Below are 27987 nucleotides of genomic sequence, written 5' to 3' on the forward strand. Positions count from 1 at the left end.
TGAGGTGATCGGGGCAATTTCCCTATTAACTAAACAAAACAAAAAAAAAACTTTCTCTGTCATTTGTCTAATCTAATATATAATCACTCCAATAATTTTTTCTTATTGGATGTCAAATCTCCAAAATAATGAAAGATCCTTACTTGGATTCAGAAGTAAACTTTGTTCAGTTGAATTCTTCAAAGCAAAAGACCCTTAGATTGATTAAGATGTTAACTTTGTTCAGTTGAATTCTTCAAAGCACCCCATATAACCTACTCAGCAAGAAACCACCAAGTATGATAATATTATAGGCAGAGAGCAATTAGGCCCTTTCACTATAAATTGTGTAGTCAACAAACTAAAAATATTGACACTTCAATCACTACGTAAAGCAGCTTCCATTTCCTTCCCTTAACAATAAATACATAACATGAGGAAAGGTTTCTATAGTCCAATGGAGCTCCCACACATAAGGGTCTTTTGCTTGTCTATCATCCATGTCTCCCTTCTCCTAAGCATGAACATCCTATGCTCAGAATCTACCAGCTTGGGAAACCAAACTGATCAACTAGCTTTGCTTGCCTTCAAGGATCAAATAACCGACGATCCTCTCCGCATCCTGAGTTCATGGAACACTACTCTCCATTTCTGCGAGTGGCAAGGAATCACATGCAGTCGCCTGCATCAAAGGGTTACCGTCTTAAACCTAACTTCCAAGAGCCTTGTAGGTCTGATTTCTCCCTATATAGCAAACCTCACCTTCCTTAAGAAAATCAACCTCGTAAACAACAGCTTCCATGGAGAAATCCCCAGAGAAATTGGTCGTTTGTTCCGGCTACAGTATCTTAATCTGGCCAAAAATTCATTGGGAGGGGAAATTCCATCTAATATTACCTACTGCCCGGACCTCGGCGTCATCAGTTTAACATACAACAATCTTGTAGGAGACATTCCTGTCGAGCTAGGTGCTTTGTCAAAGCTCACTTTTTTCGCTGTTGGGGTTAATAATCTTACCGGAAGCATCCCACCTTCATTCGGCAATCTTTCGTCTCTCACAGTTTTTTCTATAACAAGAAATAATCTGGAGGGAAGGATTCCAGATGAGCTAGGCAAACTCACGAGCTTGCAAGTTTTTCAAGTCTCTGAAAATAAACTGTCTGGTATGGTCCCTCACCAGATTTACAATTTCTCGTCTATCTATCTATTTGATGTGGCAGATAATCAACTGTATGGAAGCCTTCCATCTGATATTGGCCTCACTCTTCCCAATCTCCAATCACTTACTGTGGGAATGAACCAGTTTACAGGATCCATTCCAGCTTCATTATCCAATGCTACGAGGCTTACAATACTTGATGTATCCCGTAATGATCTTAGTGGAACAGTCCCCATGAATCTCGGAAACCTGCAGGGTCTCATTAAATTAAACATTGAAATTAATAGGCTCGGAACAAGGCAAAATGATGATTTGAAATTTCTCACTTCTTTATCCAACTGTAGCAGCCTAGAAGTATTGACCATAGATGGAAACAAGCTAAGAGGTCAGTTGCCAAACTCCTGTGTTAACCTGTCGACTCAGCTTAGAAAACTAGCAATAGGACGGAACCAAATATATGGAAGCATCCCTTCATGGATTGAGAATCTCGTTGGCTTAACCAGCCTCGCTATGGAGTGGAATTTTTTTACTGGAAGTATTCCCATTGCCATTGCGAATCTTCAGAGGTTGGAGGGATTGTCCTTGGCTCGAAACAGACTATCAGGGCAGATTCCATCCTCCCTTGGCAACCTCACTTTATTGAATGAACTATACTTACTAGAAAACAGCCTACAAGGAAGCATACCATTGACTCTCGCTAATTGTCAGCATCTACAAGTGTTAGACCTCTCTCGAAATAACCTTAGTGGTATTATACCAAAATCAATTCTTAGCCTCTCCCAGTTAACTTCCCTCAATATAGCTCAGAACTCTTTTACTGGTTCCCTACCAATGGAAGTGGGTAATTTTGAAAACCTAATGGGATTGGATGTTTCTGAAAACAAGCTGTCAAGTGAAATTCCTAACACGCTTGGCAATTTCATAACCTTGGAATACCTCTACATGGACAGAAACCTTTTTGAAGGAACAATTCCATCATCGTTGAGTACTTTAAAAGCTATTCAAGAAATCAATCTTGCATACAATAATTTCTCTGGGGAGATTCCAAATTACTTGGGGGGGTTTCCTTTTCTGCAATATCTAAATTTGTCTTTTAATGATTTTGAGGGTGAAGTGCCAAAAGAAGGGGTGTTTACAAATGCAAGCGCAATTTCAATCCTTGGAAATACTAAGCTCTGTGGGGGTGTCTCAGAACTGCAATTGCCCGCATGCTCCATCCATGCTTCACAGAAAAATAGAAGTTCTCCTCCTCTCAAAATAATAATTCCTGTTACTAGTACAGTTTTATGTTTGATTCTACTATCATGTTTCTTTACTATACGGTATTGGAGGAGAAAGCCAAGGCTGCCTGGAAGGGAACACAACAAGAAGGATCAATACTTAAGGGTCTCTTATGCGGAGCTCTTTAAAGCAACTGATGGTTTCTCTTCAACCAATTTGATTGGTACTGGAAGTTTTGGGTCTGTATATAAAGGAATTCTGGATGACAAAGAAACAACTATTGCGGTGAAGGTACTTAACCTTCAACAACAAGGAGCTTTGAAGAGTTTCATGGCCGAATGTAAAGCCTTGAGAAATATCTGACATAGAAATCTCATAAAGATCTTAAGTTCCTGCTCAAGCATGGATTTTAAAGGTAATGATTTCAAAGCTCTAGTTTTCGAATTCATGCCAAATGGGAGCATAGAGGAGTGGTTGCATCCAAAACCAGATGGACAGGATTCACTCAGATACTTGAACTTCATTGAGAGACTGAATGCAGCCATTGATGTAGCTTCTGCACTGGATTATCTTCACCACCAATGCCAAATACCACTCATCCATTGTGATATAAAGCCGAGCAACATCCTTCTTGATAATGACATGAGTGCTCATGTTGCTGATTTTGGGTTAGCAAGGTTCTTTTCTAAGACTATCAATAGTTCTTCCCTAAATCAGACCAGCTCAATTGGAGTAAAGGGATCGGTTGGGTATGTTGCTCCAGGTAAGTATTTCATTTATTTTTTAGTTTTAAGATTTGTTTAATAAAATTGTTAATAATCAAATAGCTGCTCAATGAAAATCAGACGAATCAGCAAAATAGATACTTCTACACCCATCAACACACTCACAATAATTTAGACCATCAACTGCAATCACGACAGAAGTTTTATATTGAAAGGTCAAATGATGATGGATATATGCTAGGCTAACTAATACGGCTAAATGTATTTCAATTGAAATGATTAATCCATCTTGTCAGTAGATTAATTTTTACTTCCAGAAGCACAAAATCTCACTCATTCATTTATTTTCTAGTGGGCAACATAGATTATTATTTTTTTTACTGGGATATGTTATTCCTATTAGCTATATCTTGTGCACCCTTTCGCCTCTGGTTCGTCTCCTATCCACATCTTGTCTAACATGGAACTAGTGAGAGGAACTTCCTTCATGCTCCTATGCTTTCTATGTTCAGAAAAATGATAAAAATAGCGCTGACCTTTCTAATTAAGTGATTTTAATCCCAGCTTCTCCAAGCATCTTGGTTGTTCCTTACTCATTACCATTGTAACAAGACAAGAGACATGTGAATTGCAGAGTATGGTATGGGTGGCCAAGTATCTACACACAGGGATGTGTACAGTTACGGGATACTGTTATTGGAGATGTTCACAGGAAAGAGTCCCACTGCTGAAATTTTTAAGGACGGTCTAAGCCTTCATAAATTCGCTAAGATGGCCTTACCCACGAGAGTTATGGAGATCGTTGATCCTCTATTGTTCAAAGATGAGGAAGAAGAAGAAGCATCTATCAACAGCGACAATAATTGCATTGAACTGAGAAATAGAATACAGGAGTGCTTGGTTTTGATAATTGGCATTGGTGTCTCGTGTTCTCTGGAATTACCAACAGCACGGATGGAGATGAGAGATGTTACCAAGGAAATGAATGCAATTAGAGAAATATTTCTTGGGGTTGGAATCCATGCAAAGAAACCAAAAGTTTCCTCATTATTAGGTAATGGTGCATCTAACCTTGTCTAGATATTTTTAGCCACACACACACACACGCACATATATGGGCATCTGCTCATGGGGGACTGAACTGCCAAGAAAAAATTCCATCATGCTTCCAAGATCATTTCTGTATTAAAAAAGGGCAAATATTTCTGTATCGTTTTAATCTATAAGAAGGCCTCTACCTTTTTCTCTTCACACTCATTTCTGTTCCCTATATTTTGAGTACGTTAATAATTTTGTGACCAACTGTGGAGAATGAGATATATTGTATTCCGAAAACCATGAATATTATATATTACCAATTCGGCCAATTTATTCAATGTTCTAATCTGGTTTCTCTCTGTTTTTGCATGCATCCTCATCATGCTCAAAAGGAAAAGAAAGTGTTGAATACGCAGAACATGCTGAAGGTGGCAAATAGGATCGTTTTGATGGAGATGGTAGGTATGGGGTGTTAGTCCTTCAAAACTTTGGTAAAATGATATTTCTAGACTTTCTTAGGAACAAGTTTCCATTTTTCAGGCATCTCTTAATAATTAATGTCTCTTAAAATGTGTTGTATGTCAAGTTGTAATAATGCGTTTGCTAGAGCCTACCCTTTAAGTTATCTATTTCTCATATGTTCAGTGTTGACTTAGGCACACAACTTTCCTATTTTATAATGTGTTTCATGTATTTTTGGGCCCAGCATAAGCCATACTTAGGTATAGTTGTTTACAAATAGGTAACTGTGTAGAGAAATGTAAATGATTTGTAGAGGCTGGTGTATCACAAAGAATAGTTCTGGTGTATCACAAAGAATTGTTCAGGGGCAGTTTGGATCAAAGGAACAAGAGTTGTGGAAAAATATTCCATAGAAAAAAAAATGAAAAAAAAATATTTTGGAATTTTTTTTTCCAAGGAAAATGACTTGACCAAATGCTGGAAAATTCATTTTCCAATAAAAAATTTCCCTACATCCAAACAGCCCCTTGGAGAATAAAGGAAAGTGCTAAGAGAGTTTGAAGACTTACGTATCTAGAAGACCTTCGAAGCTGAATGAGGATCAAATAGTTTTCACTTAGAAAAGTGATCATTTATCTATGCAAGAACTTTTCTTTTTCCTCCCTGGGATTATTTCTACCATTTTGATTTTGTTATTTTGCATCTATCAAAATCCATCCTTCAACACTTGCTAGAGCACAAAGTGGTAAAGAATGTCGAAAACTGACATATTCAAGGTTGGATAACTCGGGATTCTACTCAATGTGCAATGTAAAGAAGATGGGCAGAAATTAAATTTACCTTAAGATAGTGATATATTTAATTTTCCACGAGGATTAGTATGAATGTGCTGAATGATGCTAATTAATTTCAAATTTCACAACTACAATGAATATTATCCAATTCAAAATATATGCCAATTTCCATGTTAAATCTTGGAATGAAGTTTAATATTAACGGTCTGATTTCTAGCTGAAGGAAAGTCTCCAAACCCAATCAAACATCAAAACTGCGGTGACTCTCCCGAGTTATGACCACATCAACCGAGCACTCAGCCGCATCACCCAAGTACTCAACCGCATCAAGACGATTCAACTAGGATTTGCTTTGTCCGCATTTTGAGCCCATCCGTGTTTTGTGTTTTGAAACTTGGATGATCAAATCGAGGGCATTTTGAATTGAGAAAATCCAAAACAAAATGGATAGACGGAACAAAAAAAAAACACATAAAATCCCCAATTCAAAATGGTGGATGAACAAATAGGATTTGTTTGAAAGGCCATTGAAAGAGAGAAGTGCACTAAATGGTCTTGGCTATAATTACTAAAGTAAACCCGAACAGGTCAAAGATCAAAGCAGAAAACATGAACATAACTATAGGTAAAAAAATGATGCAAAAACTCGCATAAAGGTCGACAGAAAAGAGAGTTCTATATACACTGGATCTGAAATTACAAAATTCAGCCCCCTCAGTTAGTCAGTTATGAATATACACAGACAAGACAGAATAACAGAAACCACTCACAAGTAGTTCCATATAAAATGGATGAAACGAAGCGCACCTAATATACAGAGACCGATCCGATCCAAATCAGAAAAATCTGACGATTCATATCCATCCAAGTCCCTTCTTTCTGTCACTAATCGACGATGAAATATGTGGTGTCTCTGTTTCAGTCCTAGAACGGACATCCAATGCATAAAGAAATGCATAAAGATAACAAAGTAATCTTTTCTTAGTAGAATTCTCAAAAAAGAAAAAAGCTCATTTGCTTACTAATTGTCCTATTTAGGCATGGGATTTGGATCGGGCTCAACCCAAACCCGACCGGTTCAACCCGATTTCGGGTTGGGTTGGGAAAAGCTAACCTGATTTAATTTCAGATTGGGTTAGGGTTGAGGCTTTGCGAACCCGACCCGACCTGAACCTGACCTCTGTCTTCTAAATTTATCTTGATTTTCTTTGGGTTATTATATTGTTCTGTCTGTCTCTAGGTGAACGCGACTCAACCTGACCCAATTTTGAGTTAGATGGGTTGGGTTAGGGTTGAGAGTTTAAGAGGCAAGTTGGGTTAGGGTTGACCATCCTCAGCCCGAGGCTCGGTTTGGGTTAGGGTTGAGGGAATGTTATCTCTAGTTGGGCTAGGGTTGGCTTCAACCCGACCCTAATTGCATCCATATTCCCATTGTTATCGTACAATAACTTATTAGATCCCACATAGAAGTAAGTTTTAGAATGAACTTGTACTGCAACATTGCCTACTTGATATCTTCACAAGTGATTATTTATTCTAGTGAATACGCAGTGGTGTCTTGCTTATAACTCTTCTAACTTATCGTTCGATAGAGATAATATCCAATAATCTCCTTGAAATATGAAAATACCTCTCAATCCATATTTCCAACTTAACTTGAGCAATGCATCCACAAACTCTCAAGTGCTTGGGAGTTAATTTCTTATTAGTTCATCTCATATGTGGTATAAACGTCGAACTTAGTCAAAAAACCTATTGAGAATATAGATCGCATTCTGCAAAGCATAGCCTCAGAAGAAGGCGAGCACATCAGGAAAATTCATAACCATATCTAATAGAATCTGAATTCTTCTTTCTCCTACACTAGTAAGATACGACATTAGAGCATTGAGATAAAATGTAATTCATAAAATCATCTGAGAGGTATTATCCGACTATCTAAATTGAGAACCTTAGTACATTCACATGTTTGCTTTTCTATTGGACAATTGGACTCTTTAGACTTTTCAAAAAAAAAAAAAAAAATCAGATTGTCTCATTAGGTATATTAAACCATACCTAAAATGGCCATCTGTTAATAAGATGTAGACAACTTTCTTGTTGTTAGAAAGAAAGGAGAGGCTTGGGTTTGTGAAAGGATTTTCTTCTTTTTTGTGGCTGCCATATAATCACATTTCCCCTCATGTCGCTTAGGCTATCACCTCTAATTTGATAAATAAAAGAAGTAGACAATCGATGAAGTTGGTGTTAGTGATGCATTCAAAATTACCTTTCGATTGAAACCTCAGATTCATGCTAGAACCACGATGATTAAGTAAAACCCCCAAAGGTTCTCAGATTAAGAAACATTTGATTATCACTTATTCAACGAATGAACTTGCTCCGCATCCCATCCTCCTAGGGAAAGCTCCGTTGGCAGTAATCAGACCAACCAATCAGAACAATGCCAAATGCTTTGAATTCGCGCAACCCTTAACAAGGTTTAGGGTTTAGGAGATGGCAGTGATAAATTCAGCCCGTTTTCTTACCCAAGATGTCCCCTTCTAATGTATTTATGACTTAGGCTCCGTTCGTTTAAGACTGTTACTACCTATTGTGAGCCCCAAACCGATTATTGGGCTCAAAATTAAACTAATTTTGAGCCCAATAATCGGTTTGGGGAAGTTACCAGTCCAAAGCTAACCTGGGTTTAGGATTTTAGTGAAGCCAATGAAATGATCACAGTACTTGTTTACCAGATTTCCATTTGAAGGAGCCCGTTGGTTCCTTCCAGTAAACCTAGTTCTATCTTTGAATTCACGGCTCAGAAATTCTACTAAAAAATCAATATTAGAATCCCATTGTTATCGCAGAATAACTTATTAGTAGCCTCCATAGAATGTACCATACTAAGTTTAAGAACGAACTTGTACTGCAACATTGCCTTTATGATATCTTCACAACTGGTTATGCATTCTGCCGTATTAGTGAATACGTAGTGTGTCTTGCTAACTCCACTAACTTATGGCTCCCTAAGAATTTCTTTGTTCACTAAGGGTCCATTTGGATACCTCAGGTTTTGTATTTGGATTTGGAATTGAGTTTTCAGTACAAAATAAATAGATCTGCCAGCTCATGTTGAGGGAGACAGAGAGGGAAGGGGGTATAATTCCTACTGCAGGGGAGAGGTTGAGGAGCCGAGAGGGTGAAGGAAACTGCCACATTTGTGGATTTCCAATTTCTTATTTCCACAGCTTATTTGGAAATCTGATTTTCTTCACTGTCACTCGCTGAATTGGAAATTCAAGGGTTTGATCGGGATCCAAATGTCAACGCAAAAAGGGCTGCAAATGTAAGAATTCCAAATAAAAATCTTCTCGGCATCCAAACAGGCCCTAATGAGATAAAAAAAAAGGGCGATGATAAATTCGCAACCCCTGTGGGATAATTCGCACCACTTTGAATGAGGGTATGTGGCAGACTTTAATGTTTTTTAACGCCTTTTAATGTCAATTCACATTAAAGGGGTGCAAATTATCCCCCAGAGGGGGGGGGGTGGGAATTTTATCATTGCCATTAAAAAAAACGACAATTGATGTTAATGTTAGTGATGCATTGAAAATTACTTTCAATTGAAACCTCAAATTCATACTAGAACCACGCTAATTCAACAAAGCCTGGAAAGTGATATCCCGCCACCCCCCCCCCCCCCCCCCCCCCAACAACGTTATTCGTTAGGTTTTAAAGGCAAAATAAAAAACGTTAAAGGGGTGAATTTATCCTAAAGCCGTGAACTACTCTCACAGAAACCATTAAAGGGGGGATTTTATCCGTTTAGGGGGGGAATATCCCCAAGCTAGGCCCAAAGGTTCTCATAGTAATAACCATTTGATTATCACTTATTCAATGAATGAAGTTGATCGGCAGCCCCATCCCCCCTGCAGAGAGCTCAGTTGGCAATAATCAGACCAATAAACCTGACATAACATTTGAGAAAAATAGATAATTCTTGGATTCGTTAGCCACTTAGCCGAGCCCAACTAATTTGGGACGAAGGCTTAGTTGAGTTGAGTTGAGTTGTAGATAATTCTTGATGGCCAATTAGATAATATTTTTGAAATGTGAGGACTAAATAGTAACATCCTTTAATCCCTTGTCTGAATCTTTACCTTTCAAAAAAAAAAAATAGCAACATCCACATTTTTTTTTTCAAATTGTCCCCTCCTGAAATTTAAGTGGTGAACGGGACCCCGCTTCCTGGTCAGAAATTGTGAATTTCCACTGTTGGTCTGGCGAGCGACCCTACAAGGAGGATCCACGTTTTAAAGAACAAGACCCTACAAGGAGAATTCTTGTGACCCACAAGGTTTAGTTTAGGTAAGGAAGTGATATATTCGCCCCATTTTCTTGCGCAGGCCAACAAACCCTTCTACTATATTTACGACCTATTCTTTTTACACTGAATGGGGTGGCCTAGGGAAGAAAATGGGGTGAATATATAAAGGAAAACACTTCCAACACGGGATTTGGTTTGGAAAATGAAAACAATGATGAAATCGGCCAACGATTTCACACTTTCCATAGTGTAATTTGCATTTCATGAGGATTTGCTAGACCAGGCAAACGCGACCCGTGCCCGCGGGTCGACCCGACCCACCCGCAAATTTGCGGGCACGGGTCTGAGTTTTAGTGACCCGTCAAAACTAACCCGCGGCTGACCCAACCCGCAAAAACACGGGTCGGGTCGGGTCAACCCGTGGGCACCCGCTTTTTTAATGGTGGTGATTTTGTTATGCTAATCTAGTTAGATGGCTTTTTTTTCTAATGCCAAGGATGGTGATTTTGTCATGCTAATCTATTTTTTAAGGGTTTGATGCCTGAATAGGTTATGGCTAGCACCATAGGTTGATCCCAACCCTCCGATTTGAATGTTAGAGGGTTGATCACTTGATCCTAACCCTCTATAGATCGGAGGGTTAGGATCAACCTATTGAAATGATTTTTGGGGCAACACCTATTTAGCCTGTGGGCCATCTAATGGACGGTTTGGATCATCCCACGGTGCCAGCCATACCGCCCTCATCAAAATCCAGTGATAACATTTCTCAAAATAAGCAACTGTTTGAATTTGCGGGTGACCCGCGGGCCGCGCGGGTCACCTAAATTCTGACCTGCAAAAATGCGGGTCATTTCCTCACCCAACCCGGTGCACCCGCGGGTTGACCCGGCCCGACCCACCCGTTTGCCAGGTCTAGGATTTGCGCTAACATCTTTGTCCTCTTGTGCATATCTCCCATCACTGTAACATCGTCTATTTTTCCCAAGACGGGATCCCGTTTGGTAGCAGCCCTTATATATAAATGCCATCAAGTCAATAAAAAATTCATGAAATTGTGTAGCCATCAATTCAACAGGAAAGGGGAGCATACAAACACAATGTTCCAACATCCAGCAAATCCAAATAGAATTAAAGATATGGAAATGATACATTATATTATTTTCCTGCATTGACTGAATTTTTTAACCCTCAAACAACATGACCCATTAACAAGTTCCTTTATGACAAGAAGAAGAGGAAGTGATGTAGTTTTGAAGTTTTCTTTTTTAGTCCAAATTAGGTTAGTGTTCCATTTTTCTTAGAAGGCTTTTCCGTTAAAGATAACTACAAGAGTCAGTTTAATAGGGCTTAAGAAAAGCAAAACGAAGGAAAATGCTTCCGAAGAGCTGGCCATGCGGGCTCATGACATGGAGCTCGGCATCACCACTTATAGAGATCTCCGTTTAATTTGCAGATCCTCATAAAGACAAGGACAAGGAGATAAAGAAAGAAGGGAAATCCACCCGGGGAATGTCATTAGCAATCCTTGTTTAGATACTGACATTCCTAAACTTTATCAAACATTTTCCCCAATTGGGGGGGGGGGGGAGGTGGGGGTGTAAAACCCCCTTTAGTGAATCGTATAGTAGTAACAAGTAAATTGAGAAAAGTGTAAATACCCAAAAATACCCCTCACTTAAATTTTTGTCCTCCTCTTTAAAAGAGGGGCGTTTTTGTCTATTCACGTTTAACTCAGATTAGGGCTTCCTAATTAAGCCTATAAATTCATCTTTTTATGGCTAAACAAACCCTAAACGTTTTGTTTAATCCCTAGAGAAAGAAATTGGAGAAAGAGAAAGAGAAGGAGAAGAGCAAGGAGATCGTGAATTCGAAGTTGAAACCGCGAATCCAGGTAAGATCTATGAACTATGAAAGATTTGAATAGTTAGAAATCCTAAAACAATGGTTTGAAAAGAGAAAAGAAACAAGAACTTTGATTAATATGGATTAGAAATAGAATCTTTGGGTTGATCTTGAGTTTTCTTGGATCCGATGTTGATTTACGGTTCCAAAGAACTCAAAATCAATATATATGAATATGAATTCAGAAACTATAACTTTGGAGATTCAACGTAGAATCTTTGGTGATTTCTTTCTTAAATTATACATGTGAATTCGGAGCGTGAAGTCGGATTTAATAGATTCCTCTCGCCGATACGAATCCATCGGATCCGACCTCGCGCGTTTTGAACCCCAAACGAAGGAGTTATGACCGTTTTAGTGACAAAACGGTAGAATATCGCGTCTTGAGGAAATATGGATCCGCGCGTGGGGCGGACGTCCGTGAATACCACGTTTGGCGACAGTTGAACCTCGGACGTCTGAGAATACGTCCGTATTCCCGGACATCCGTAATTCTCGGACGACTGGCGCGACAATGTTTTCAAAACTTCAGAAATTCATAACTTAATCGTTTCTCGTATGTTTTCGACGCTCTTGTACTCTACGGGTATGCCGAAAACGTCATCTTTCTGTTAAAAATGGTTTCAATAAGTTTTGAAAACTTTTATAGAATGATATCACCAAATTACAAGAAATAGCCATTGAATGGGTTACCTTTTTGGGCCCTTATTTGTTATTATGTTCTGTTCAAATCAAGATATTAAATCGTAGTCCGAATTAAGAAAGTAATCGAACTTCTTTAAGGTACGTAATAACATATTACTTTGGGTGTTATAAACCCTTCTCATTTGAATCGGTATTGACTTTGGAAACCTGTATTAATACCGAGTCAATCATGCTATTTTGTTTCACCTACTGTTACTCTTCTGAACCTTTGAAATAACCATTCTAAAATACTGTTATGAACACATGTTCTGAACTTTGAACCATGTGAATATGAACCTTGAATAATTTGAACTCTGAACCATGCCGATGACTCTGAAGTGTATTAGGACTCTGAAGTGTATTTGAACTCTGAACCTTCTGTATATGAACTCTGAAATCTTTGACTTTATCGGAACTCCGACTTGAATCTGCTTTAAGCACCTTTAATTCAGAACCACATTTGACATGCACTTATAATTGTTTGTGCGTAATCAGCTAAGACCTTTGAACTCAGTTTTGACTTTGACTATCTGATCCTATTGAATCCTTTCATGTTAGACTGTGCTTAGAGTAGTTCTTTATTATGTACTGAGCTTTTCAGCTGACTGTGGTTATTTATCATTTTTCAGGTCTTGACCCTCGTGAGATTAACGAGGAACAAGACGTTTAGCTGGGATTGGATTTTGGCTCAGGAGACTGATTTTAGTTTATCTGTTTTCCATTCATTAGGAAGTGAGTGCTTTGAATAAAATGTAAAGACATCATTATTATTATTACGCTTTGACTCTTTGGGGAGAGATGAGATTTGAATTGACTCTGTTGGGTCCGCATTAATCATTACTTGATATTTTAGTTATGAAATGCCAGGTTATTTTCTGTTATTGCTTTGTAGCCGTGTACATTTGTGAGATTTGTCTTGCAGGTGTAAGGCTCTGCCACGTCCTACGCCCAGGGTATGGTTTGGGGCGTGACAAATAGTGTTAAAAAAAGAAGAAGCAAAGAACGTTGTTATAAAGGGTCAAGAATTGGGAATCAAAACCTCTGGAAAAATACAAACAAAGGTAAACATGAGAAAATACCCATGTTTAAGCAATCACTCGAGGCTTCTAGAAACTGACGGCAACGACATTCTTTCTTGTCTTGTTGCACCTGTCCCCATTTTAAGAACCCTTCAAAAGCATTGAATAAATAATATTTTCAATAAGGTGGTATTATTATAGGCAGAGAGCAATTAGGTCCTTTCAATAGAAATTGTGAAGTCAACAAACTCAGAATATTGAAACTACAATCCCTAAGTAAAGCAGCTTCCATTTCCTTCACTTAACAATCAATACATAACTTGAGGGAGGATTCCTATAGTCCAATGGAGCTCCCACATATATTGTTTATCTTCCATGTCTCCCTTCTCTCAAGCATGAACATCCTATGTTCAGAATCTACCACCTTGGGGAACCAAACTGATCAACTAGCCTTGCTTTCCTTCAAGGATCAAATAACCCACGATCCTCTCGGCGCATTGAGTTCATGGAACACTACTTTCCATTTCTGCAAATGGCAAGGAGTAACGTGCAGTCGATTGCATCAAAGGGTTACCATACTAGACCTAAGTTCGAAGAGCCTGGTAGGTCTGATTTCTCCTTATATTGCAAACCTTACCTTCCTTCAGAGAATCAACCTCCAAAACAACAGCTTCTACGGAGAAATCCCCCGAGAAATTGGTCGTTTGTTCAGGCTACAGTATCTCAATCTCGGACAAAATTCATTGGGAGGGGAAATTCCAGCTAATCTTACCTACTGCTCGAAACTCAGCGTCATCCGTTTAACTTACAACAATCTTGTAGGGAACATTCCTGTCGAGCTAGGTGCTTTGTCAAAGCTCACTTTTTTCGCTGTTGGGGTTAATAATCTTACCGGAAGAATCCCACCTTCATTCGGCAATCTTTCGTCTCTCACAGTTTTTTCAATAACACGAAATAATCTGGAGGGAAGGATTCCAGATGAGCTAGGCCAACTCACGAGCTTACAAGGTTTTCAAATCTCTTCAAATAAACTATCGGGTACAATCCCTCCCCAGATTTACAATTTCTCGTCTATGTATCTAATTGATGTGGCAGATAATCAACTGTATGGAAGCCTTCCATCGGATATCGGCATCACTCTTCCCAATCTCCAATCATTTACTGTTGGAATGAACCAGTTTACAGGATCCATTCCAGCTTCGTTACCCAATGCTTCGAGGCTAACACTACTTGATGTATCCCAAAATGATCTTAGTGGAACAGTGCCTATGAATCTGGGAAGCCTGCAGGGTCTTATTAAATTAAACGTCGAAGTCAATAAGCTCGGAACTAGGCATGATGATGATTTGAAATTTCTCACTTCTTTATCCAACTGCAGCAGCCTACAAGTATTGAGTATAGACAGCAACAATCTAAGAGGAGCATTGCCAAACTCCCTTGTTAACCTGTCGAGTCAGCTTACAGCACTAAATATGGGAGATAACGAAATATATGGAAGCATCCCTTCATGGATTGAAAATCTCGTCAGCTTAGCCACCCTAGGTATGGACTGGAATTTCTTTTCTGGAAGTATTCCTGTTGTCATTACGAAACTTCAGAGTTTGCAAGTACTGTTCCTGGCACGAAACAGGCTATCAGGGCAGATTCCATCCTCCCTTGGCAACCTCACTTTATTAAGGGAACTATTCTTGCAAGAAAACAGTCTACAAGGAAGCATACCATTGACTCTTGCTAGCTGTCAGCAACTACGAGTGTTAGACCTTTCGCAAAATAACCTTAATGGTATTATACCAAAACCAGTTCTTAGCCTGTCCCAGTTAACCTCCCTCAGTATAGCTCAGAACTCTTTTATTGGCTCCCTGCCGATGGAAGTGGGTAACTTGAAAAATCTTAGGGAATTAGAAGTGTCTGAGAACAACCTGTCAAGTGAAATTCCTAACACTCTTGGTAATTGTATAACCTTGGAATACCTCTACATGGACAGAAACCATTTTGAAGGAACAATTCCATCATCATTGAGAACTTTAAAAGTTATTCAAGACATCAATCTTGCATACAATAGTTTGTCTGGGGAGATTCCAAAATACTTGGGGGGGTTTCTTTTTCTGCAATATCTAAATTTGTCTTTTAATGATTTTAAGGGTGAAACACCAACAGAAGGGGTGTTCAAAAATGCAAGTGCAATTTCAATCCTTGGAAATACTAAGCTCTGTGGGGGTGTCTCCGAACTGCAATTGCCTGCATGCTCCATCCATGCCTCGCAGAAAAAGAATTCATCTCCTGCTCTAAAAATAATAATTCCAATTACTGCTACAGTATTATGTTTGATTCTACTATCATGTTTCTTTATTATATGGTACTGGAAGAGAAAGCCAACGCTGCCTAGAAGGGAATCTGGCAAGAAGGATCAATACTTAAGGGTCTCTTATGGGGAGCTCTTTAAAGCAACTGATGGTTTCTCTTCAACAAATTTGATCGGTACTGGAAGTTTTGGGTCTGTATATAAAGGAATTCTGGATGACAAAGAAACAGTTGTTGCAGTGAAGGTACTTGACCTTCAACGACAAGGAGCATTGAAGAGTTTCGAGGCAGAATGTAATGCCTTGAGAAATATCCGACATCGAAATCTCATAAAGATATTAAGTTCCTGCTCAAGCATGGATTTTAAAGGTAATGATTTCAAAGCTCTAGTTTTTGAATTCATGTCAAATGGGAGTATAGAAAAGTGGTTGCATCGAAAAGCAGAAGGGAAGGATTCACTCAGATACTTGAACCTCGTTGAGAGACTGAATGCAGCCATTGATGTAGCTTCTGCACTGGATTATCTTCACCATCAATGCCAAATGCCACTCATCCATTGTGATATAAAGCCGAGCAACATCCTTCTTGATGACGACATGACTGCTCGTGTTGCTGATTTTGGGTTAGCGACGTTCTTTTCTAAAGCTATCAATAGTTCTTCTCTAAATCAGACCGACTCAATTGGAGTGAAGGGATCAATTGGGTATGTTGCTCCAGGTATGTCATACAATTTTTCCATTTTTCAGTTTAAGATTTGTTTAATGAAATTGTTGATAATTATGGATAGCTGCTCAAAGAAATCAGTCGAATCAGCAAAATAGATACGTCTACATCCATCAACACACTCACCATAATTTAGACAAACAACTGCAGTAACAATAAAAACTTTCTATTGTTTTTAGACTAAGGGGCCGTTTGGATACGCATATTTTAGAATCCAGATTTTTAGTTTGAAAACAGTGTAAAAGAGGGTTCATGATCAAGCTGCTGCATGCTGTCCTGGTAGTGTTTCTAGGATTTTAGTAAGAAAACCAGGTTTTAGAAATCTCATGATGGGGGGAGAGGTTTCTAAAACCTGGTTTTCTAACTTATAATCCTAGAAACGCTGCCAGGACAGCATGCAGTAGCTTGATCATGAACCATTTTTTACACTGTTTTCAAACTAAAAACCTGGATTCAAAAATCCGCGTATCCAAATGGCCCCTAAGGGCCTAAATGTATTTCAATTGAAATGAGTAGTCCATCTTTTTATTAGACTCATGTTTACTTCAAGAATCACAAAATCTCATTCATCCGTTCATTTTTTACGGGGCAACAAATATTATTATTTCTTTGACTGGGATATTTTATTCCCTTTAGCTATATCTTATCTTGGTTGTTCCTTAATCCTAACCATTGTAACATGACAAGAGACATGTCAATTGCAGAGTACGGTATGGGTGGCCAAGTTTCTTCGCATGGGGATGTGTACAGTTACGGGATACTTTTATTAGAGATGTTTACAGGAAAGAGTCCCACCAATGAAATTTTTAAGGACGGTCTAAGCCTTCATAAATTCGCTAAGATGGCCTTATCCACTAGAGTTTTGGAGATCATTGATCCTCTATTGCTCAAAGAAAAGGAAGAAAAAGACTTTACCAACAAGGAGAAATTTTGCAGTGAACTGAGAAATAGAATACAAGAGTGCTTGGTTTCGATAATTAGTGTTGGTGTCTCGTGTTCTCTGGAAACACCAACAGCACGGATGAATATGAGAGATGTTACATTGGAAATGAATGCAATTAGAGACAAATTTCTTGGGGTTGGAATCCAATCACAAAGAAACCAAAAGTTGCCTCATTATTAGGTAATGATGCATCTAACCTTGTCAATATATTGTTGGCTACGAATATTTTTGAAATCTGCTCATGTGGGATTGAACTGCCAAGAAAAATGTCCATCATGCTTCCAAAATCTTTTTAGTATAAAGAAAAATGAAAGATATTTGTGTCTTTTTTATGGAACAAGGACTACCTTTTTCTCTTCTCACTCATTTCTGTTCTCTATATTTTATGTTAATAACTTTATAACCTACTGTGAGGTTGAGAAACATTGTATTCAGAAATCCATGAATATTATAAATTGCCAAGGTTTATAATTTATACAGTAGATCCTTGTTCAATGTTCTAATCTGGTTTCTCTATTTGTTTTTGCATACACCCTTATCATGCGAAAAGGAAAAGATGCATTGGATATGCAGAGCATGCTCGAGGTGGCAAAAGTGTGTTGGACCCTTTTGATGGAGATGGTTATGGGTTTTAGGTATGGGACGTTACACCTCCAAAACTTTGGTAAAATGACCTTTCTAGAATTTTATTTTCTATAATTTCTTAGGAACAAGTTTCCATTTTTCAGGTGTCTCTTAGTAATTAATGTCTCTTAGAGTGTGTTGTATTTCAAGTTGTAATAATGAGCTTGCTAGAGCCTATCCCTGAAGTTATCTATTTCTCAAGCATTTCGTGTTTTCAAGGGAGCTTTATCTTCCTATTTTAAATTGTATTTCATGTATTTCTAGGCATTGTATGCTTAGGGAGTTTTATACAAATATGTAACTATGTAGAGAGCGGTAAATGACTTGTAGAGGTTGGTGTATGCACAAAGAATTGTTTAGGAGTCCTTTGGATCTAGGGAAAAAGAATCATGGGAAAAAATACAACTCAACTCAACTTAACAAAGCCTTTGTACCACCAAACTACTTGGGGTCGGCTAAATGAATCATTTAGAAAAAATTCACGAAGAATGTAAAATGAATCATGGGAAAAAATATTCCATGGAAAAAAGTCCAGGACTACTATGTTTGCAATTTTCCTAGAAAATATGGAAAAATATTTTGAAAATTTTTTCCATGGAAAATGACTTAACCAAGTGTTGGAAGATTCATTTTCAAATAAATAAATAAATAAAAAAACATCTTGCATCCAATGCATGGTTACCAGGTTGGGAAAAGAATTCGGGAAGCGAAACATGTCACGGAAGCGAAAAACGTGGTGTAAAAATAGAGGGGCAACAAAAAACAGAGAGGAGAAAGAAAATCATATGAGAAACGCATTGAGAAAATCGTATGAGAAACATGTTTTCTAAGATGTTTCTCATCTCAGGAAACATGTTAGAAATATTTCAGAAACGACATAGAAACGTAAAGGGAAATGCATATAAAACACAAAGGGAACAAGAAATATATTCTTGTAGATTTGGACTTTGTTAATTTCAAATTTGTACAAGCATTTACGCATGAAGATATTCATTTATAATTTTTTATAATTTTCATTTAAATTAGAGGCATACATACATGATTTATGCATTGATTTATATATTTTTAGCACAACAGTTTGCTTCGCTATTTTATATTACTATATACTATTTTTTTCCATTTTAATATGTATTCCACAATTTTTTTGGTGTGTATATACAAAAGTTTTTTCGTAAATCACACACACACGTTTCACATAGGTCTTTCAAGCGATTCCTATATGTTTTTCATGTGCTTCGCACGTCTTTCACATTAGTTTCCAATGTGTTTCCCACACATTTCCCATACGTTTCGGAAACTTTAGCCCAAATTTTTTCATGTTTCATAAGTATTTCCAAAACGTGTTTCCGGAGAAGCTAGTTTCCCATCCACCTAAGGTGTTTCCGGCGGCAACTATGACCCAAACAGCCCCTTGGAGAGAATAAAAGAAAGTGCTAAGAGAGTCATAAGACTTTCGAAGCTGAATGAGGATCAAATTGCAAAACTAACTAAGTTCTCACTTGAGAAAGTTATTTTGCATCAATTGACTAAACATCTTTCACTCATTCACAAAATGTACAAATATACACATGTGCAAAGGATTGCAGAGTAACTTATGAAACAGTGTTTTGAACAGTATAGGCATTCTAGATATGTTGAATTAAGCACATGATAATATACACCATATATTTTGTACACAATACACTTGACTAGATAATCTATCACTAGATAATCTATCATGATGAACTCTGTAAGCGACATAGAGTGCTGAATGGGACAAAGTGATGAATGCCCACATTGGGACTCAATGCAGAGTGGTAACTGGTTTTTTTTATTTTTTATTTTTGAATGGTAACTGGTAATTTAAGTAGAGGAATTAGCTACAAAATTGCTAATTACATTTATATTTAATTATATTTCATTTGATTGTGTTTAAAGCCCTCAACTAATGTGCAATAATTAAATATAATCTCTAATCATACTTAATGACTAAAAAAATTATTTATGACTAGATATTTTATTTCATCAAATAAGTATGACATAAGAATATGTGAAATAGTGAAGCCGAAGTACTAGCTATTCTTCATAGGATCAAGCTCTAGGAGCGAGATACCTTGGATAAGGTGGAATAGGGGTGGCCAGAACCGAACCAGAACCGAACTCTAAAAAAATATTTTTGGTCCGGTTCGGTTCCACTGATGAAGAACCGAACTTATTCGGTTCGGTTCCGGGTCTAATGTTCTCGGTTCGGTTTCGGAACCGAAGAACCGAACTTTGAATATATATATATATATATATATATATAATATTTTTATATTTCTATTATACATATACTTAATAATATAAATTACTTATAATATTAATAAGTAATAGTTAATACTATTATTATAATAAGAAAGTAACTTATATTATAACTTTAATTAAAAGTTTTTATAAATTATAATTAATAATTAATAATTAGCCATTAGAACCGAAGAACCGGACCGGACCGAACCGATTATGTTCGGTCCGGTTCGGTTCGGTCCTACTGTGTACTACGGTTCGGTTCGGTTCTTACGGTTCATGGAACCGAGAACCGAAAAAAAAGGGACCGAGAACCAAGAACCGAACCAGTTGGCCACCCCTAAGGTGGAAGGGGACTCTCTTAAAGTTACAATTTTGGCTTTGTGGATCGTCAGTTGTTCCTTGGAGATTTGCTCCTTCCTTTGACGAGATCCAAGACATAATTAGGGGTCCCGGGATTTCTTATCAACATGTTAGAAGATCCGCAGATAGGGAAGCTGATAAGCTTGCTATGGAAGGTGTCTCCGAATAGGTCTCTTTATTTCTCAATCATATTGAGTGGTGACAATCCAAATGGTAATTCAATTGACATGGAAAAGATAACGAAGACGTGTTTACAATTGTATCATACGAGTTTGGGGTTGAATTCTTAGCTCAATTGGACGGTGCTTTTGCAGCCTTGAGTTTATTACATGTTTGATCTAATCTTCACCTACCAAAGACAAAACCAAAAAAATGGAAAATTATTATAAGGGTTTTCCATCATCTCACGTTCTCAATGTGCATCATTCGGGTTGTCGCAGTGACAAAAGAAAAGGGGGATTTTGTAAAAGAAGTCTTCTACTTTGTCAATTTGCAAAATGAGTCATCGACATTTGACCAAATTTTGAAAATTGGGTCATTTAGCTAGTAGGGGTGTCAATGGACCCGGACTGTGGGATAGATCCAAAGGATTCAAACGTTAAAGGACAGGATTTGGGAGTAAATACCTGGATTCGAATGTGTTCATTGGAATATTGGATTCATACCCTAAGGTCCAAAATTATTATGGATGTTGAGTAAGGTGGCAAACGGCACGAGAGCGGTGCAGATAGGCTGGTGAGAGAGAGATATGAACTAGTGAGGAGAGCATAGGATGAGAGTGGAAACAAGGGAAAAAAACTATTTCCCCTGTGTTTTCCAAACCTAATGACATCCTCTCTCTCTCTCTCTCTCTCTCTCTCTCTCTCTCTCTCTCTCTCTCTGTCCAGTCGTTTCTATCCCCCTCTCAGCTTGTGTACACAAATATTCCATGATTTTTTCATGGTTGCCAAACATGCCGTAAGAATCCCTCAAGTTGGTTTAAAGAGATGAGGATTTTGTGGTTGTATGAAGAAAAAATAATAGAATGTTCTTGTCATTGTTGTCTTATTAAGCCTATTAGTCTCCATCGCGGCTCTGTTTTTCTTGTTAGGGAATGGCTTATATCACTGTCATTGTATCTCTATTTTTCTTCTTCTGTACTTATACAGACCATCTCGGTCTTTCTCATCAATGAATTGCTTTACCATTCAAAAAAAAAAAAAAAAAAGAATATGTGAAATATCAATTACATTATTTTGGCATGATCAAATCACGGGCATTTCGAATTGAGAAAATCCAAAAAAAAAAGGATAAATTTAACTAAAACACACATAAAATCCACAATTCAAAATGGTGGATGAGAAAATATGATTTATTTGAAAGGCCATTGAAGGAAAAATGTTCGAATCAGAAATAGAAAAAGGACTAAATACAATTGTTAATGAGAAAAATTAAAGCATATTTGAAAATTTCTAAATGCCCGATTATTTTAAGACCTGTGTAATATATGATATATCACATGCATAGACGGAAGTTATCCCTAAATACCCACATCATAAAACCAAAGAAGAACGTGAACCCAAACAATGTGAATGAAATTTCCTCCAAATATCATCACATGGAAAAGATTAGACATAGGGTCAAAACCCTAGCAATGAACGATTAAACCCAAACAGCTCCATAGGATGACCCTAACCCTCCGATCTGTAGAAAATTCGATAAATGATTTTTGGAAATCTCCATATTCAGATCAGTTCAAATCGGAGGGTTAGGATCATCCTATGGAAATGATTTTTGAGGCACACCCTATTTTTCACGGCCACCCATCATATAATTTCTCTATTTAACGATACCTACAATGGCTATCTATTAATAAGATGTAGACAACTTCGTTGTTGTTAGAAAGAAAAAGAGGCTTGTTGTTTTTTCACAAAAATGGGTTTGGGAAAGGATTTTCTTCTTTTTGTGGCTGCCACATAATGACCTTTTCCCTTCATGTCGCTTATTAGGTCTAGCATCTCTAATTTGATAAACAAAAGAAAACAACAAAAGATGAAGTTGGTGTTAGTGATGAAACCTCATATTCATGCTAGAACCACAATGATTCAGAAACTAGGTCCAAAGGTTCTCATTAAGAACCATTTGATTATCACTTGTTCAACTAATGAACTTGCTCTGTAGCCCCATCCTTCGCCCAAGGCGAAGAGGTCAGTTGGTAGTAATCAGACCAACCAACCCAACATAACGTTTGAGCAAATAGATAATTCTTGACGGCCAATTAGACAATGTTTTTGCAAAGTGGGGACTGTTAGCAACATTCTTTGTTTACTACACTTTTTTTCCAAATCGTCTCCTCTTAAAATCTTAGCAGGGAATCGGACCTCTTCCTGGTGCATGACCTTGACAATGTACCCAAAATCTAGAGACCATTACTATGCTTCCTTTTATTTCTCTTATACTTGGGAAAATTATCATTATTTTGACAAATGCACTCAATTTCATTTCAGAGGATATCATAGTGCATGAGGTTCTTGTAAATCCCATTTTAGTGAACTAGCTCTCACCATAGGGTAACATAAATGTGCTAGGTGTATTGGATTAGAGTTTTGATACTAAAAAAAAAAACAGAAAAGGAAGCAGCACTGAATTCTATCTCAAGAATAACATAAACATTTCTTTTCTTTGCCAAACAAAATTAAAATCTTCATTAGTCTTGTTGCAGCTGGTTCCCAATTCCTTAACAAAATAATAAGGGAAGAGTTAGACGTCTGATCAAAGATTTTATATGGTGTAAGCCTGTATAATCAATTATTTTCCAAAAAAATTCATTTCTTTGGGATCATCCTATGGAAATGATTTTTGGGGCACTGCATATTTATGTGGCCAATCAAATGGACGATTTGGATCATCCTATACTTTAAATGAACTAGCCATCAGGAATCCCTTGTTTAGATGATAACATTCCTGTACTTTATCAAACACTTTTCTCGATTTCCAGGTAAAACCCCTTTTGTGAATCTTAAAGAGTAGTAACAAGCTAATTAAGAAAAGTGTATCGAGTCAAAACCTTTGGAAAATATAAAAACCAAGGTAAAACATGAGAAAATACCTCTATTTTAGGGAGTAAATATTCCAACAAATGTCATCATCACTTAAGCCATCACCAGCCAAAGTATTTGGAATAAAATACCTCTATATGGGCGGAGATCGCTAGCTATTACTTTGAAAATTTACTCCTGGAATAAAAGTATTTGGGTTTGGCCCCTACGGTAATGACACTCTCTTTTGTGTCTCCCCTCAAAAGCATTGGATAAATAATATTTTCAATGAGGTGATTGGGGCAATTTCTCCATTAACAAAAAATAAAAAACAATAATCAAAGATCCCAGCTGAGAGAACTTTGTTCAGCTGAATTCTCCAATGCAGAAACCATAGTAATTAGGCCCTTTCACTACAAATTGTATACTGAACAAACTCAAACGATTGAAACTTCAATCCCTACATACACCAGCTTCCATTTCCTTTCCTTAACAACAAATACATAACATGAAGATGGGTTTCTACAGTCCAATGGAGCTCCTACATATGAGGGGCCTGTGCTTGTTTATCATCAATGTCTCCCTTCTCTCAAGCATGAACATCCTATGTTCAGAATCTGCCACCTTGGGAAACCAAACTGATCAACTAGCTTTGCTTGCCTTCAAGGATCAAATAACCGACGATCCTCTCGGAACCTTAAGTTCATGGAACACTACTCTCCATTACTGCGAGTGGCAAGGAGTCACATGCAGTGGTCTGCAGCAGAGGGTCACAATCTTAGACCTAAGTTCGAAGAGCCTCGTTGGTCAGATTTCTCCTTATATAGCAAACCTCACCTTCCTTGAGAAAATCAGCCTCCTAAACAACAGTTTCCATGGAGAAATCCCCAGAGAAATTGGTCGTTTGTTCCGGCTACAGTATCTTAATCTGGCCAAAAATTCATTGGGAGGGGAAATTCCAGCTAATCTTACCTACTGCTCGGACCTCAGCGTCATCAGTTTAACATACAACAATCTTGAAGGAAACATTCCTGTCGAGCTTGGTGCTTTGTCAAAGCTCACTTTTTTCGCTGTTGGGGTTAATTATCTCACGGGAAGCATCCCACCTTCATTCGGCAATCTTTCGTCTCTCACAGTTTTTTCAATAACACGAAATAATCTGGAGGGAAGGATTCCAGATGAGCTAGGCCAACTCACGAGCTTACAAGGTTTTCAAATCTCTTCAAATAAACTATCCGGTACAATCCCTCCCCAGATTTACAATTTCTCGTCTATGTATCTAATTGATGTGGCAGATAATCAACTGTATGGAAGCCTTCCATCGGATATCGGCATCACTCTTCCCAATCTCCAATCATTTACTGTTGGAATGAACCAGTTTACAGGATCCATTCCAGCTTCGTTATCCAATGCTTCGAGGCTTACACTACTTGATGTATCTGTTAATGATCTTAGTGGAACAGTGCCTATAAATCTGGGAAGCTTGCAGGGTCTTATAAAATTAAACGTCGAATTCAATAGGCTAGGAAGTATGCAAGATGATGATTTGAAATTTCTCACTTCTTTATCCAACTGCAGCAGCCTACAAGTATTGAGTATAGACAGCAACAATCTAAGAGGAGCATTGCCAAACTCCTTTGTTAACCTCTCAACTCAGCTTAGCCTGTTAGCATTGGGACGAAACGAAATATATGGAAACATTCCTTCATGGATTGAGAATCTCGTCGGGTTAACTAGACTGGCTATGAACGGGAATTTTCTTAGTGGAAGTATTCCAATTGTCATTGCGAAGCTTCAGAGGCTGCAGGCATTGTCCTTGAATGGAAATAGACTATCAGGGCAGATCCCATCCTCCCTTGGCAACCTCACTTTATTGAATGGACTCTTCTTGCAAGAAAACAGTCTACAAGGAAGCATACCATTGACACTCGCTAACTGTAAGAATCTACAAGTGTTAGACCTTTCTAAAAATAACCTTAATGGTATTATACCAAAACCAGTTATTAGCCTCTCCCAGTTAACATCCCTCAATATGGCTCAGAACTCTTTTTTTGGCTCCCTACCAATGGAAGTGGGTAGCTTGGAAAATCTTAGCGAATTAGATGTTTCTGAGAACAAGCTGTCAAGTGAAATCCCTAACACTCTTGGTAATTGTATAGCCTTGGAATACCTCCACATGGACAGAAACCTTTTTGAAGGAACAATTCCATCATCGATGAGTGCTTTAAAAGCTATTCAAGAAATCAATCTTGCATACAATAATTTGTCTGGGGAGATTCCAAAATACTTGGCGAGCTTTCCTTTTCTGCATTATCTAAATTTGTCTTATAATGATTTTGAGGGTGAAGTACCAAAAGAAGGGGTGTTCACAAATTCGAGTGCAATTTCAATCCTTGGAAATACTAAGCTCTGTGGAGGTGTCTCAGAACTGCATTTGCCTGCATGCTCCATCCATGCTTTGCAGAAAAATAGAAGTTCCCTCAAAATAATAATTCCAGTTGCTACTGCAGTTTTCTGTTTGATTCTACTATCATGTTTCTTAACTATAAGGTATTGGAGGAGAAAGCCAAGGCTGCCTGGAAGGGAACCCAGCAAGAAGGATCAATACTTAAGGGTCGCGTATGCTGAGCTCTTTAAAGCAACTGATGGTTTCTCTTCAACCAATTTGATTGGTACGGGAAGTTTTGGGTCAGTATATAAAGGAATTCTGGATGACAAAGAAACAGCTATTGCAGTGAAGGTACTTAACCTTCAACAACGAGGAGCTTTGAAGAGTTTCATGGCTGAATGTAAAGCCTTGAGAAATATCCGACATCGAAATCTAATAAAGATCTTAAGTTCTTGCTCGAGCATGGATTTTAAAGGTAATGATTTCAAAGCTCTAGTTTTCAAATTCATGCCAAATGGGAGTATGGAGAAGTGGTTGCATCCAAAATCAGATGGACAGGATTCACTCAGATACTTGAACTTCATTGAGAGACTGAATGCAGCCATTGATGTAGCTTCTGCACTGGATTATCTTCACCACCAATGCCAAATGACACTCATCCATTGTGATATAAAGCCGAGCAACATCCTTCTTGATGATGACATGAGTGCTCATGTTGCTGATTTTGGGTTAGCAAGGTTCTTTTCTAAAACTATCAATAGCTCTTCACTAAATTCGACCAGCTCAATTGGAGTAAAGGGAACAGTTGGGTATGTTGCTCCAGGTAAGTATTTCATTCATTTTTTTTAGTTTTAAGATTTGTTTAATGAATTTGTTTCATAGTTGGTCACTGAACATCGGACAAATCAGGAAAATAGATACTTCTACATTCATCAACACACTCACTATAATTTAGACCAACAACTGCAGTAACAATAGAAGCATTCTGTTGAAAGGTCAAATGGTGATGGATATATGCTAGGCTAACTGTATTTCAATTGAAATGATCAATCCATCTTGTTATTAGAGTAATTTTTACTTCAAAAATCACAAAATCTCACTCATCCGTTTATTTTCTATTGGGCAACAAACATTAATTTTTTCTTTGATTAAGATATTTTATTATTTTGTGCTCTTTATAGCCTTTGGCTCTGGTTCATCTCAGATCCACATCTTGTCCACCTCATACCACAGGATCTGGAACTAGTGAAAGGAACTTCTTTGATGCTCATTTTATATTCAGAAAATGATGAAAAATAGCCCTACCTTTCTAAATAAGGCATTTAAATCCCAACTTCTCTAACTATCTTGGTTGTTCCTTACTCATTACCATTGTAACAAGAAGAGACATGTGAATTGCAGAGTATGGTATTGGTGGCCAAGTGTCTACACACGGGGATGTGTACAGCTATGGGATACTTCTATTAGAGATGTTCACAGGAAAGAGTCCCACCGATGAAAATTTCAAGGACGGTCTAAACCTTCATAAATTTGCTAAGATGGCCTTAACTGCGAGGGTTATGGAGATCGTTGATCCTCTATTGCTCAAAGGCAAGGAAGAAGATTATACATCTATCAACAACAAGGATAATTGCATTCAACTGAGAGATAAAATACAGGAGTGCTTGGTTTTGATAATTGGTGTTGGTGTCTCATGTTCTGTGGAATCACCAACTGCACGGATGGAGATGAGAGATGTTACCGTGGAAATGAATGCAATTAGAGACAGATTTCTTGGGGTTGGAATCCATGCAGAGAAACCAAAAGCTGCCTCATTATTAGGTAATGGTGCATCTAACCTACCTTGTCTAGATATTGTTAGCTATATACATTTTTTGGACATCTGCTCATGGAGGATTGAACTGCCAAGAAAAACTTCCATCATGCTTCCAAGATCTCTTTAGTCTAAGGAAAAATGGAAAATATTTCTGTGTCATTTTTAATCTATAAGAAGGCCTCCACCTTTTTCTCTTCCCACTCATTTTTGTTCTCTATATTTTGGGTACGTTAATAATTTTGTGACCA

The 27987-nt window shown here is 37.8% G+C and overlaps 2 protein-coding genes and 1 pseudogene across 3 annotated transcripts; all 3 read left to right on the forward strand.

Annotated features, from left to right (window-relative positions):
• Positions 1-417: 417 nt before the first annotated feature.
• On the forward strand, positions 418-4762 carry LOC143879918 (uncharacterized; annotated as a pseudogene). The gene is made up of 3 exons (XR_013251437.1): positions 418-3122; positions 3719-4138; positions 4515-4762. The product of XR_013251437.1 is annotated as an uncharacterized LOC143879918 (transcript).
• An 8883-nt stretch (positions 4763-13645) lies between these two features.
• Positions 13646-18087, forward strand: LOC143878761 (uncharacterized). Its single transcript, XM_077381001.1, has 3 exons — positions 13646-16319; positions 17030-17448; positions 17819-18087. The coding sequence occupies exons 1-2, from the start codon at positions 13646-13648 to the stop codon at positions 17446-17448; spliced, it is 3093 nt and encodes a 1030-aa protein (XP_077237116.1). The 3' UTR covers positions 17819-18087.
• Positions 18088-24042: 5955 nt separating this feature from the next.
• Positions 24043-27955, forward strand: LOC143878762 (uncharacterized). Its single transcript, XM_077381002.1, has 2 exons — positions 24043-26746; positions 27325-27955. Exons 1-2 carry the CDS (start codon positions 24043-24045, stop codon positions 27864-27866), a joined length of 3246 nt encoding a protein of 1081 aa, XP_077237117.1. The 3' UTR covers positions 27867-27955.
• Positions 27956-27987: the final 32 nt, after the last annotated feature.

This window comes from Tasmannia lanceolata, unplaced genomic scaffold (genome assembly GCF_043159265.1).
Source record: "Tasmannia lanceolata isolate RefF3 unplaced genomic scaffold, GAP_Taslan_0.1 ptg000006l, whole genome shotgun sequence".
Taxonomy (NCBI): Eukaryota; Viridiplantae; Streptophyta; class Magnoliopsida; order Canellales; family Winteraceae; genus Tasmannia; species Tasmannia lanceolata.